General features: G+C 45.3%; 1 protein-coding gene across 1 annotated transcript in view; it reads right to left on the bottom strand.

Moving 5' to 3' along the window:
- Window positions 1–13,680, bottom strand: part of fasn (fatty acid synthase) — a 100,937-nt gene that overhangs the window by 68,296 nt on the left and 18,961 nt on the right. The window contains exons 4-12 of the mRNA XM_078225528.1: window positions 11,607–11,780; window positions 10,269–10,469; window positions 9,326–9,448; window positions 7,499–7,614; window positions 6,188–6,322; window positions 5,573–6,032; window positions 3,684–3,871; window positions 3,389–3,578; window positions 529–623 (exon numbers count right to left, since the gene is read on the bottom strand). Coding sequence (XP_078081654.1) covers window positions 529–623; window positions 3,389–3,578; window positions 3,684–3,871; window positions 5,573–6,032; window positions 6,188–6,322; window positions 7,499–7,614; window positions 9,326–9,448; window positions 10,269–10,469; window positions 11,607–11,780 — 1,682 coding nt within the window. The remainder of the gene's footprint in view (window positions 1–528; window positions 624–3,388; window positions 3,579–3,683; window positions 3,872–5,572; window positions 6,033–6,187; window positions 6,323–7,498; window positions 7,615–9,325; window positions 9,449–10,268; window positions 10,470–11,606; window positions 11,781–13,680) is intronic.

Raw genomic sequence — 13,680 nt, 5'->3', positions numbered from 1 at the left:
AACTGCACTGACCACAAACCCACCCAGGCCCTATCCCCGTAATCCCTATTCACCCTCGTTAGTCCCTCTGACACTAAGGGACAACTTAGCATGGTTAATTAACCTAACCTGTGCATCTCTGAACCCGTGCAGTATCAGCTGGGATTGTAACTGTTAACTAAATAAATCTGGAATAAAATAAATGGTGACCAAGAAATGGCCAGGATGGTTATTTTAAAAAAAAACCTGGTTCACTAAGGTCCTTCAGGAAAGGAAATCTGCTGTCTTAACTAGCCTGGCCTACGTGTGATTCCAGCAATATGGTTGACTTTTCCCTGATGTCTGGAAAGGCCTGGTAAGCCAGTCATTCAGATATGGATAATAAATACTGACCATACCAGTGAAGTCCACATCCCATGAATGAATAAAAAGACAGTTTTGACCCAGGATTCTTACTTTTGAATAGCTGGGACAGGCATCCTGGATTCAAGATAAAAAAAATGCTCTTGCATGTTGCACAGACTTTCCATCGATTGCACCGTTTCTTACCTGTGGTCCAGAAATGGTGACAGTATCCTCTGCGTTGTGACAGGCTGGGACCACTCCTTCTGGACACTGTGCCTTACATTCGTTCCAGGTCAGCCCTGTCAGATATTGAAACATCAGAATTTAGTTACATGTTCCAAATTTCTATTCTTCCAATCATAAACTGAGTATTGGCAATGCAAGGAAGGATTTTTTTTTATATGCCAAAATTAACTGCTTTCCTGAAAGCTGATGGTCACTATCCTACACGTTGGCCTGGATTTATCCATAAACAGGACATGCAAAGTTGTTAGGAATTTAGCAGCTTTTATTTTCCAATTAACACGTTTCCTGTAATTATTGGGAACTTGCCTTAATGAAATTTCTTACAGGTGTTAAAGCCTCTTTTCCACCAAGATGATCATTTGCTTTGTGCTTATCCGGATGTTGAATCCCAGTGTGAAGAATAGTACATTTTCACGGTGGTCACACCAGTGTCAGTGTCTGGACACTTCCTAGTCAAGAATAATGAGGGGATGGCCAAATCCAGATACTAACCCCAATAACAGGTTGTTACCTCGGCTTCAGAAGAACCTCCTCCACCTGATTCGTATAAATGAACAATGTTCCTGGTGTGGAGCTAGTTCAAGTCAAGTCAACTTCTTTCTGATTGCTCCAAGGTGAGGAGTGTTACAGATCAGGATTGGAATGGTTTCTATTTAGAATCATAGAATCCCTACAGTGCAGAAGGAGGCCATTCAGCCCATCGAGTCTGCACCGATAACAATCCCACACAGGCCCCATCCCCATAACCCCACTAATCCCTCTAACCTACGCATCCCGGGACACTAACGGGCAATTTGGCATGGCCAATGCACCTGACCCGTACATCTTTGGACTGTGGAAACCGGAGCACCCGGAGGAATCCCACGCAGACACTGGGAGAACGTGCAAACTCCACACAGACAGTCACCCAAGCCGGGAATCAAACCCAGGTCCCTGGACCTGTGAGGCAGCAGTGCTAACCACTGCCACCATGCCGCCCAGACACCCAGTGAGTGCACCGACACTTCTATGTCAGGTACAGCACTATTCATGGCAAACAAAAGCTCCCTCTTTTCCACCTTAACAGTACTCCAGCCCCACAACCCTCCGAAATGTCTGTACTTCTCCAAAGCTGACGTTTTCAGCATCTCAGATTTTAATTAACCCCTCTACCATTGGCAGCTATCATTTCAGTCACCAAGGCCACAAGCTGTGGAATTCACTACTGAAAGCTCTTCGCTTTTCTACTTCAACGTCTTCATTTAAGAAAATCCCTAAAACCTACCTCTTTGACTAAGCTCTGAGCCATTCGCCCCTAGTGTCTTCTTATGTGGCTGGGTGTCAAATACTTCCTGATAATGTTCTTGTGAAGTGCCTTCCACTGTGTTAAGTGTACTATATAAATACAAGTTGTTGTTGTACTTCCAGCCCAACCTCAATAAGCACAGACGTGATCATTTCCATGTTTTGTACGAGATCTCGAAGGGAGATTAACAATGTAGCACCAATAAGTGACAAATTCAAAATAGCCTTTGCATTCCAATGCTTTGGATTGAGACCACCCAAGCTCATCCACACAAAGTCTCTCTGGCCAGCAAAGGAGGAATTAGCTCAAAAGGTAGAGCGCTCGCTTAGCACGCGAGGGGTAGCGGGATCAATGCCCACATTCCCCACTTTGATTTGGGGCAGCACAGTAGTTAGCACTGCTGCCTCACAGCGCCAGGGACCAGTGTTCGATTCCCAGCTTGGGTCACTGTCTGTGCGGAGACTGCACGTTCTCCCCGTGTCTGCGGGGGTTTCCTCCGGGTGCTCTGGTTTTCGCTCACAATCCAAAGTATGGGTTAGGTGGATTGGCCATGTTAAATTGCCCTTTAGTGTCAGGGGGACTAGCTAGGGTAAATGCATGGGGTTGTGGGGATTGGGCCTGGGTGGGATTGTGGTCGGTGCAGACGCGATGGGCTAAAATGGTCTCCTTCTGCTCTGTAGGATTCTATGATCATCAGTCTGGGCTCGATTCAGAGTCGTCAAACCCAACAGTCCGCTTGGATGGGAATACATTTGAACCAGTGCTTGCTTCTTCATGGAAATGAACAGCAACGCCATCCTATCCTTAAATCTTGAGCATAAATTCTGCACAAGTAATCAAGTCGACTTGACTTCTCACCGCTCCACGGTTTTAATACGTCTCTGTTCACTTATTCATGTTGACTCCCATTCCGTCTCCTCGTGGTGTTGATGAGATATTGCTGGAGTCTGGTTACACAGCTGTAGGTCACTAGGTGGTCAGGAGTGTGCCTTGACATTTGTGTCAGCAGGATTTTTATTTCAAATGGAATCACAGCCAAGCACGATCCTTTCCTTACCCGACAGCTATGCTGGTGCTGTTTCAGCTATCGCCAGTGGATGGTGTTTAGAAGCAGGAAACTTGGCTAATGGAGCCATCCATAACCCAGGAACGCTGAAGCCACTGGTAGCAATGCCCAATTTATGATAACGGAATGAGAGTGGTCAAGGGGGCATAACTATAGGGTTCATGGTGGGAGATACAGGAAGGATATCAGAGGTAGGTTCTTTACGCAGAGAGTGGTTAGGGTGTGGAATGGACTGCCTGCAGTGATAGTGGAGTCAGACACTTTAGGAACATTTAAGCGGTTATTGGATAGGCACATGGAGCACACCAGGATGATAGGGAGTGGGATAGCTTGATCTTGGTTTCAGATAAAGCTCGGCACAACATCGTGGGCCGAAGGGCCTGTTCTGTGCTGTACTGTTCTATGTGCTTCAGTTGGATCAGGGGAATTCAATGCTTTTACTTAGAGGTGACAATCCAGTCACTTACCAACGGCTGCCATTGCCCCTGCTGGTAGTTTGGCCTCCTTGATGCATCGCCCCCTCCAGTAGGCTGCTAATATAACTTCCTCATGGGTCAGTGAATCATCAGCATATCCACAGGCCAGCTCACCCACTGAGTGCCCAACAATGCCATCTGGCTGAAGGCCCATAGCCTTCAACATGTCTATTTGAGCGATCTGTGATTAAGAGCAGAGTGAGGAGAAAGTAAAGTTGACCCTCAAAATTCCTCGATTTTTTTTTTGTAAACGGTAAAATTTTCACAATGATGGAGTATTTCTTACCTGGATGGCAGCAAGGGCTACAAAGGCATGCACAGTATCATCAAATGCTGTATCTTCGGTGCTCACAAGGAGTTTGGAGACTTTCAATCCAGTTTCTTTTAGTGCTTTGTCAGAACGCAGAATGGATTCACGAAATATGTCCAATTTCATCAGAGTGCGGCCCATTCCAATCCACTGAGCTCCCATGCCTGGTGGAACAAGATCACACCAGTGGAAGTGTTATCCCAGCAACATTCAGCTGATAAAAAAATACAAAGCTAATCCTAGCTTCCGGCTGGCACCAAGGCACAAAACAAAAAGATGCCGGACTCCTCACTAATTCAGCAGCCTAGCTCGATGGTTCACTCTGTGAATGGTCATTAACAGAGTCACTGTACCAGATGTATCAGCAAGCAACCAAACCATTCACACGAAGGTTTCTCTAATCATGTATGGAGTTCTTAGCAAACACATTTCAAGCAGGAGGAGCTCAAAAGGCTCAAGGAAAGTATGTTTCACTGAAAGGAGGCCAACTTAACCTTTAATTTTCTACCAGTAAAAAGTTTTAATGCAGACTAACAAAACAAATGTGCTAGCACATGAACGATAGAGTCAGTCGAATCACTCTTTTAATCATTGATTCACGCTAAACTCAGGAGTACGAAATGACCCAATATTCATCAAAGTATAAACATTCCCCCAACACACCTGTCACCCACCAAGTCTAGTTTAGGAATATAATCAGGGAATGCTGAATAAACTCAGCAGGTCTGGCCACATCTGTGGAGAAACACAGTTAACATTTCAGGTTCATACACAGCGGTGAGCCTGGCTGCAGAGAGCTCGGGCGCCATCATCTCTCAAGTGCACCTACCCCGCAGAGGCATCAGGACCAACCCCTCCCATCAACAATATGTTCTCCCAGCCCTCGAGCTGGCATCAGGGTATTGAGACCCCTCCCGACAAGTTTCCCTGCCTGACCCCCAACATGCCCCCCCATCGTGCCCCCATTCATGCTCCTGCCCCTGCACAGACACCCCCCATCACCACCTCCACAGGCCCCACCACTGCCCCGACACCTGTATCCTGTGGGCACTGGCCAGCCCTACTAATAGGGATTTCAATGGCCTCTGACCCCACCCCGCCCCATCCCAACGTGGCCATCGCTACTGATCTCCGCTACTGGAGACCAGTGCTGATGCACGCCCGTGTGACATCCCGCTGGAGAGGTGGGAACATTCCGGAAGTGGGGGGGGTTGGAACGATCGCGTGTCAAAATCATCTCATGCTAATCTACAGGGCGTGATCCAGTTTGCGCCAGTAGGAGATTGCAAACTGTTTGGCTCCGGGCACAGAACCGATTATTAGGCCTGCACACTATTTTCCATGATCGGAGCGATCTGCACCAGGCACAGCGAGGTCAGAAAACCGACCCAGTTAACTCGTTTCTCTCCCCACAGATGCGGCCAGACCGGCTAAGTCCATCCAGCATTTTCTGTTTTTATTTCAGATTTCCAGCAGTATTTTGCATTTATTGATCTAGTTTAGGTCCCATTGTACAATGCTTCATCACTCGGCCCAGACGAGAAGTAGTGAACCTGCACCCGGTCCCCTCATCAACACTGGAATTCTCCTTCTTGTCTGAACTCAATAATATTTTGAAAGCATTTGTCTTGTGTTAACCACAAACCTGATCATGGTCATTTCTACCAGACACTCCCAAAGTTTCCATTTTTGTTATCCAAAGTCAAAATCCAAAGGTTTTCCAAACACAGTCCAAGGATAAAGAGGAATATACATTGTGACAAGATTTACAAGACATCAAAACATCTTTTCTTATCAATTCTAACAGCGTCAATACAACAAACTCTCCATACACTCTACTGACCAAGTTTGTAAAAGGCACTAACCTGAACAAATATACCAAAGTGACCTTCCAGAAGACTGCATTTGCTGCACTTCTTTAGCATCCATTTCACTTCCGACAAGGGTGTAACCTCGGTACGGCATGGAGGAAACAGGTACCGTAGAGATGTCATTGAGTAGGTTGAAAAAGTTCACATCATTGCTACATTGCCTGCTCTCTTCAATTAGGGTTTCAACAGCTTCAGGGGTACGGCCACATACTTGGACCAGACGTGGAAACGCCAGGGGCGCTGAAGGAGGAGATCGTTTTAAATTGGGACGCAAAATGACATGAACGTTGGAACCTCCAAATCCAAATGAATTAACTCCCACAATTCCACCTTTCACTGGGGTAGGTTCGGTGACAACTTGGATACATCCATTCTGCAGAGCTGGAACGTCGGGATTGGGAGTTTTGTAGTGAATGTTGGGAGCCCATAACTCGTGTTCCAGAGACAGCACAACCTGACATGGGAAAAAAGGAAGCAAGACTTCCATTAAAATTTATCTCAAGGTTAAGAATTGTCCAATTTCAAATTGGAAAAGAAAAACTCTTATTTTCCAGTTGCTCTGCTGGGTTGTGCACTTAAGGCGGATGGAAACAGAATAAAATGACTTGCCTTTGCTAAGGCGGCCAATCCGGAGGCAGGTTCTGGGTGGCCCATGTTAGATTTTGTCGATCCCAACAGTAAGGGCTGGCGATCAAATTGGCAGAAAACGTTCACAATTCCATTCAATTCCTGTGGGTCGCCAACCTGCAGAATCAAAATTGAACATTTAACAATCGGACGCCTACACTCTGGCTCCTTCCATTTTAGCCTGCTACTCCTTAAGCCCACCTACCCTTTGAACCTTGCAGACAAGTGATGGCAAGCCCAGCACCTGGCCTTCTTCATGCTGGCTGCTGAAGTTGAAGGAGTGCTGCATGAGATAAGTGTAAGAAGGGTTGCCCTCTGCACCAGTCCACCATCCCATAGATCAGCATTGCAGCAAGCCTGCAAGAAGACACAGCCAGGTTTCAGGCTGCAACTGATTGTTGACTACACATGTTGGCTACTGGTGTCCTTATAGAGAGAGAAACAAACAAATCACACAATTCAGCACCTGCTTCTTTGACCCAGATTCCGAGAGGCGAGTTCTCGATCACTCTGGTTATCTTTGCCACTGGTGGGTTAAGATGCAAAGATACAAAAGTCCACAGTCACGGACCAACTGACTCAAGAACAGCTTCTTTCCTGCTGCCATCAGACTTTTGAATGGACTGATCATATACTTCACCCTAGCTATGACTGTAGCACTACATTCTGCACTCGCCTTCTCTATGAATGGTCTGCTTTGCCTGTATAGCGCAAGAAACAATACTTTTCACCGTATGCCAATACATGTGACAATGAATGCTCTCCAGAGTTTTGCTCCCTTCTACTTGTCCATAGCCTATTAAAATTTGACTCACACACAAGATTCCCCATAGTGATATTGGCTGGAATTGTACCGTCCCGCCTGCCATGGGAACCGGAGCGGGCGAGGGGCAGAACATGGAAAGGTCCATGATCTCTGGCAGGATTTTACAGTTTCAGGGTGAGCTAGGCTGGTAAATCCCACCCATTGTTCCTAAACCCACTGTGGAGTTTGCTCCAGGAGTTCCGAATAATTATGCCAGCACAGTTAGAATGGGAAAGTTACATCTGCAATCCAGGCAGCTCTTAGAGGGAAGTGGCTGAAAAACGGACCCATGATTGAGTATGTCCATGCGTCTTATTTATATACGCCAGTGGGTGCTCCATCCGGCAAAGACACTAGAAAATTAAATGCGTACTAAAGAGAGGGGATCATTTTCTGCCCCTGACTGATTGCCGACTGCAAATTAGCAGAGCACTACAGAAAAATTGGACAATTGTGTTGTGTCTGCAAAGATAGTTAAATAGACCGACCTTGGTTCCTGTACCATGTGCTTCAACATATTCCACGTCAGCTGGTGAGATACCTGCTTCCTCATACACTGCTTTCATTAATCTCTGCTGCATTTCTCCAGAGGGGTACGTTACACCTGTAGGCGGAAACCATAGTAACAAAACCCTCATTACAACAGGGTAAAACCGTTCAACAATTGTTATTGTTGTTAAACACAAAACCATCTGCACCACTTCACATCCATAAAACCCTCAACAACACGATACCCTGTTAGATAATAAATCGAATACATACCTGCAAACTGGGGCTTGCAAAAAAAACAAAAACATTTTTTTCCCTTCTTCCAACCTTTCTGAAACGCCAGCTTCTACCTTACAATACTAGCTTGGCTTTGGCAAAGGAAAGGGAGATGACAAAAGGACCCCAATTCTCAGAACAAGTTGTTGGGGCAGTGAAAAACAACTTGGTGTGCAGAATGAGAATCTGTTGTTTATGTCCCTGTTTTTGCAAAGCACATAGGGAGCTGGTCAGAAGCACGCGCGCGCGGTTCATTTCATTCTCCTGCTGACCCTGACAACTAATGCATTTCCCACCGACAAGCAGATAAAGCAGTCAACACTTGAGGGACAACATAATCCTCAAGGACACGTCCATTATTTTCAGCTGCTAATCTGAATTCTGCGTCAAAGATTTGTTCCAGGAAGAAAGTTAGCCCAGGGGAAACTGTAACTCCTTGGGAAAAGATTTGAGTAAATTTCAGTCCTCTCAAGAAGTCACTTTGATGAAAAGTTTTCACTTCGCAGTAATTCATCAATAAAAGACATCACCAGTTACATAGCAATTCACGCCCATTTTGTTTAGACTCGATCAGAAACTTCGAGGGGAATCGAGACCCACGATTCACAAATTTCTCTCATACAATTTAGTTTTGGGTCTGCATTTTTCAGCATGAAAAACAAATTACATTCTCCCCATTTTTCATCACAGAAATAGTTTAAGTCAAGGACCCGGTGAATCCCGTTGCTCGATACTGTGGGCACAATATGTCAACTACGATAGATAGCTATGTTGGACTTACGTTCAATAAAGCTCGATGCAAGAGCAATTGAAAAAGCATAGAATCATACAGTGCAGAAGGAGGCCATTTGGCCCATCATGTCTGCACCAACCACAATCCCACCCAGGCCCTATCCCCATAACCCTATGCATTTACCCTAGCTAGTCCCCCTGACACTAAGGGGCAATTTAACAGTCTAAAGATGTGTGGGTTAGATGGATTGGCTGTCGGACGAAACCGGAGCAGGCAAAGGAAAGGAAAGGTGCACATGACCTGTTAAATATACAAATTATCTGTTCAGTGAAAGCAGGTACTCGTCTATTAAAAGATATTCTACAGGGACTTCTGCCACTGTTTGCATAAATGTGTTTACGTAGCTATATGGAACATTTGTAATTATCTACTTTGTCACCACCTTCAGAAGATGATCCTCACTCAACTAATTAGATTTATTTTTAATATTGTTGTTGGAAGGGCTTTATAATCCTTTAGCGTCATACATGTAAGCTCCCTCTTCCTTCCAGCCGTACCACCCACACGGCTGTTACAAACATGCTTTATCAAGAGCTCATATGTTACTGCACAGATCAAGCAACGTTTGAGACAATTATGTACCCTCAGAAAGGGTTTTCTTTTCACCGAATACTTACGAAAAGCAGTTTTAAGCTTTTAAAATTTAAAAGGAAGTTTATTTCAATGCAAAGTTCAGAGAACTAAAATGGTCCGAGCACTATTCAAACTTTAGGTCAAACTAGTTGATTGCATGATAAAATGTCAAACTCCATCACACCTTGTTCTTTATAACCATCAGTGTTGCTCCCTGCATTAACTACTGTGGCATAAACCCGTTTGGCTGCTGATCTTTTGGTCAAAAGAACCACCACAGCTGCTTCAGACCGACAGTATCCGTTACCTGAAAATACAAACAAGTGTAACTAAATAACGCTGTGCAAGGAGCTCTTTTCAGGGGGGGTAGAAAAATGATTCTTTATGGTCAACGGTTTGCAAATAATAAATGAAAACCACAAGCAATACAATAGAACGTTAAAGGATTCTGCAAATGCAGAATAAAGGGAGGCAACGGCCTAGTGGTATTATCGCTAGACTATCATTCCAGCTAATGTTCTGGGGACCCAAGTTCAAATCCCACCACGGCAGATTGTGGAATTAGAATTCAATTTTTTTTAAAATCTGGAATTAAGAATCTAACCTGATGACCATGAAACCATTGTCGATTGTCGGAAAAACCCATCTGGTTCACTAATGTCCTTCAGGGATGGAAATCTGCCATCCTGACCTGGTCTGGCCTACATGTGACTCCAGAGCCACTGCAATGTGGTTGACTCTCAACTGCCCTCGGGCAATTAAGGACAGGCAATAAATGCTGGCCAGCCAGCAACACCCATGTCCCACAAATCAATTTTAAAAATGCAATACAATTCGGGTGGCTTAAAGAGAAACTGAAAATGGCTACTGGGAAGGATCATTAAAAACTGGAGGAAGGTAACGACACATGATTCAACCGCAACCTTCTTAAATTGTTAGGTGTCTACAACTGCCCCATTTCAACTACCCACAATGTGCAGAAAACACCTCGCTAAATATTCTAGCGAAAATCAATGAATACTTATTCTATGCAGAAAACAAAAATATATTTTAACATTAACAGCTTATAAAGTATTCTTCAATGAAAATAAACTCACTGAAACATTCCAACGTTTTAACTCTCCTACCTGAAGCGTCGAAGGATTTGCATGATCCATCTGGACTGAGCATACCCAGTTTCATAAATTGTACCGATGTATTGGGTTTCAGCAGGAGGTTGACTCCTCCTACAAGGGCAGAATCACACTGGCCGTGCCGAATTGCCTGGAAGGCATTTTCCAGTGCCAGCAAGCTGGAAGAGCAGGCAGTATCGATGGAACTACTGGGACCTAAAATTTGGATGAAAAAGCACATTACTTGCAGCGGTCATATCTGCGAGACATCTCACAACAACACTGCCACAATCATGGTATAGGGGCAAGCTTGATAGATCGGCCAGTTGTTTCCTGGTAGTTAACTTTGTGTATGTTCATATATGCCTTTGTTTTCACCTCCCTTCTCTCTGGTGTGACCTATTACAAATGTATCTAGTACCGTGAAAGATTATGGGCATGATTTTCCTGTCCCACCCGCCACGGGGATCGTAGCAAGCGGGGCAGGACCACGTCAAGGTCCTTCGATCTCGGGCGGGATTTTCCGGTCTTGGGGCGAGCGCGGCTGGAAAATGCCACCCCGTGGGTTGAATTTTTAACCGGAAAGATAAAGGGAGGGGCTTGGGTCTGGCGGAAAGTTGCAGCCTGGAAAATCTCTTTCCTGACCCAAACCCGTCCATTTCAACTTTTAACTCAGATTGGAAGGTAGCCGGGTGACTGACCTGATCCGAGGAGGTGGGGGGAAACTTTAAAATATGATAGTGGGAATTTGAGCCGCTTTGTCGTTCAGCTTTTCAACTTTAACTGCTGCCAGTCGGGTTTCCGCAGAGTACTGGGCAGCTTCACGGAGTCAAGGGTTCGGTGGATTTAGGGGGACATCTAGGTTCCTGACTAAGAAGCCCCCGTGATGGGCCCTTCAACTCCTCCCACAACAACCCCTCCAACCTGCACCCACCCTTAAATCAGGCCTCTGATACCCCAAACTATCCAACTCCAAGATCCGAATTACCATCCAACACAAGGCCTCCGATCTATCCCTTGGGATGGGTGGCCACCCCAACCATCCCGGTGGCTTTCACTGACTGGCTCCCACCCGACTGGAGGCCCAGTCTGTCAAGGCAGGGAACCAAACAGTGCTGGCAGTAACACGCTTGGCACTAAAGCTCCTCGAGAGTCAGGTCAGCAAAAATGTGGCCCAACGCAATCACTGAATGCAAGGTACCGCATTTCCAATGAAAAGAACCAAACCTCTAATAAAACCTGTTCATTTGCATAAACATCTGAGATGCTGCACGAGTGGGAGTGAAATAATGATAAAATAATTCACACCAAATAAAAATGACTCATAGTAAATGTTCATTGAAGCGCTCTCACCTTTCAAGTCAAAAAAGTATGATAGCCGGTTTGCAAACATGGCGTGTTGACAGCCAGTCATGCTGTATCCTAGCAACTCTTCTGGGTCTCTGCTGAAAGCTTCGGCTGCCTCAGAGCCACTCACACCAATCCAAACTCCAGTGTTGGTACCTCGCAGGGCTGTAGGGTTTATTCCTAAAGAATAGACAATATAATGTAGAGGAGATTCACCAGGATGCTGCTTGGGATGGAACATTTAAGTTATGAAGAGAGATTGGATGGGCTTGGGTTGTTTTCATTGGAGCAGAGAAGACTGAGGGGGCGACCTGATTGAGGTGTTCAAGATTGTGAGGGGCATGGACAGGGTGGATAGGCAGCCAAATTTAGATTCCCCCAATAGCTGTCAAAAGTGTAGCAGTTATATAAAACAGTTGCATCCTGTTTTTACAATGCGATAAAGACATCAAACACAGCGAACATAATTGTCCCACTCTCTCTCTCTCCCTCGATATACCTTCTCTCAATCTCTGAAACTAGAGAGAAGAATGCAGGTGGTGTGCAAAATGTGTTAATTACCTGACCACAGAACATGAGCGTGATCCTACTGCCCATTCACGCCACGCTCCCACTGCAGCGAAATCAGAGAATTTGGCAACAAGCCAAATCTCCGTTCACTGCAGCGGGATGGGAAAATCCCGCCGGCGTGAACAGTTGGAAAATTCCAGCTCACATGTCTGAAGGAAGGAATCGTTAAAGCAAAACACCTCATCATTTCCTGATGCTTTTCTTTGCATGGGCATTGAGAACACAGTTGGATTTCACAGGGATTTAAACCCTGTGGGCACGAGGAGAACATGGAAACACTGGGCAGGATTTTTACTGCACCCCCACCATCCCAGAAACCGGTGGTGGGTGCTTGCCGTCAGCAGAGCTGAAAGTTTCCACCAGCAAAAAACAGCCGGAAAATTCCAGCCATTGCCTGGAATGTCACGGTTAATAAAAGGAACCCATATCAGTACTTCAGCAGCTGTCTGTTAACTCGATATTAGTGGTCTCTACAAACAGCAGACACGGCCTCAAATAATATTATTGTCCAAGAGCGAGTTCAAAGTTGAAATCAGAGGCATCTTCATGTGACATTTTCACTCTTTAGCCGAAGGGTCGTCTAGTCCGAGTTTTGCTATTTTTCTCATATTCCATTGTTGACATTCTGCTTCGCTAGCTAGAAATCAGGGTGTGGTACGATTAACCAGATCACCACATTCTTCTCAAAATGAACAAAGAATGTTCATTTGCACATGCCAGCTCCAGTCAAGGGAACTCAAGAATCAAAGAAACAAACACATTAATTTCTGGTCTATTAGACCATTTAAAACAATCTACAGGAGGCTGCCAATGACACAAAACTCTGAAGCATTTACTGTGAGGACAGTAATAGACCTCAAGGTGATGGTGGGATGTGTGAACAAATGATAGATAAAATTTAATGCAGAGAAGTGTGAAATGATACATTTTGGTGGAGAGGAGGAGGAGACGTTTGTACAATTGTACAATTTTAAAGGGGATATAGGAGCAGGGACCCCTGGGGGTTAATGTGCCCAAATCATTGAAGGTGGCAGGCTAGGTTGAGAAAGTGGTTAAAAAAAGGCATACATGATCCTATGCTTTGTAAATAGAGGCACCAAATATAAAAGCAAGCAAATGCTAATGAACCTTTATAAAACACTGGTTCTGCCTCAATTGGAGGAGTGTGTTCAATTCTGGGCAACACACTTTAGGAAAGACTTGTTGACATCAGGGAGTGGACAGAAGAGATCTATAAGAGTGAGTGAAACTAATAACGAGAATGGATCGGAGCAGCTTGGGCGGCATGGTAGCACAGTGGTTAGTGCTGCTGCTTCACAGCTCCAGGGACCTGGGTTCGATTCCTGGCTTGGGTCACTGTCTGTGTGGAGTTTGCACATTCTCCTCGTGTCTGCGTGGGTTTCCTCCGGTTTCCTCCCACAGTCCAAAGATGTGCAGGTTAGGTTGATTGGCCATGCTAAAATTGCCCATTAGTGTCCTGAGATGTGTAGGTTAGAGGGATTAGTGGGTA

Source organism: Mustelus asterias, chromosome 12 (assembly GCF_964213995.1).
Source record: "Mustelus asterias chromosome 12, sMusAst1.hap1.1, whole genome shotgun sequence".
Taxonomy (NCBI): domain Eukaryota; kingdom Metazoa; phylum Chordata; class Chondrichthyes; order Carcharhiniformes; family Triakidae; genus Mustelus; species Mustelus asterias.
This window is presented reverse-complemented; position numbering and strand designations above follow the sequence as displayed.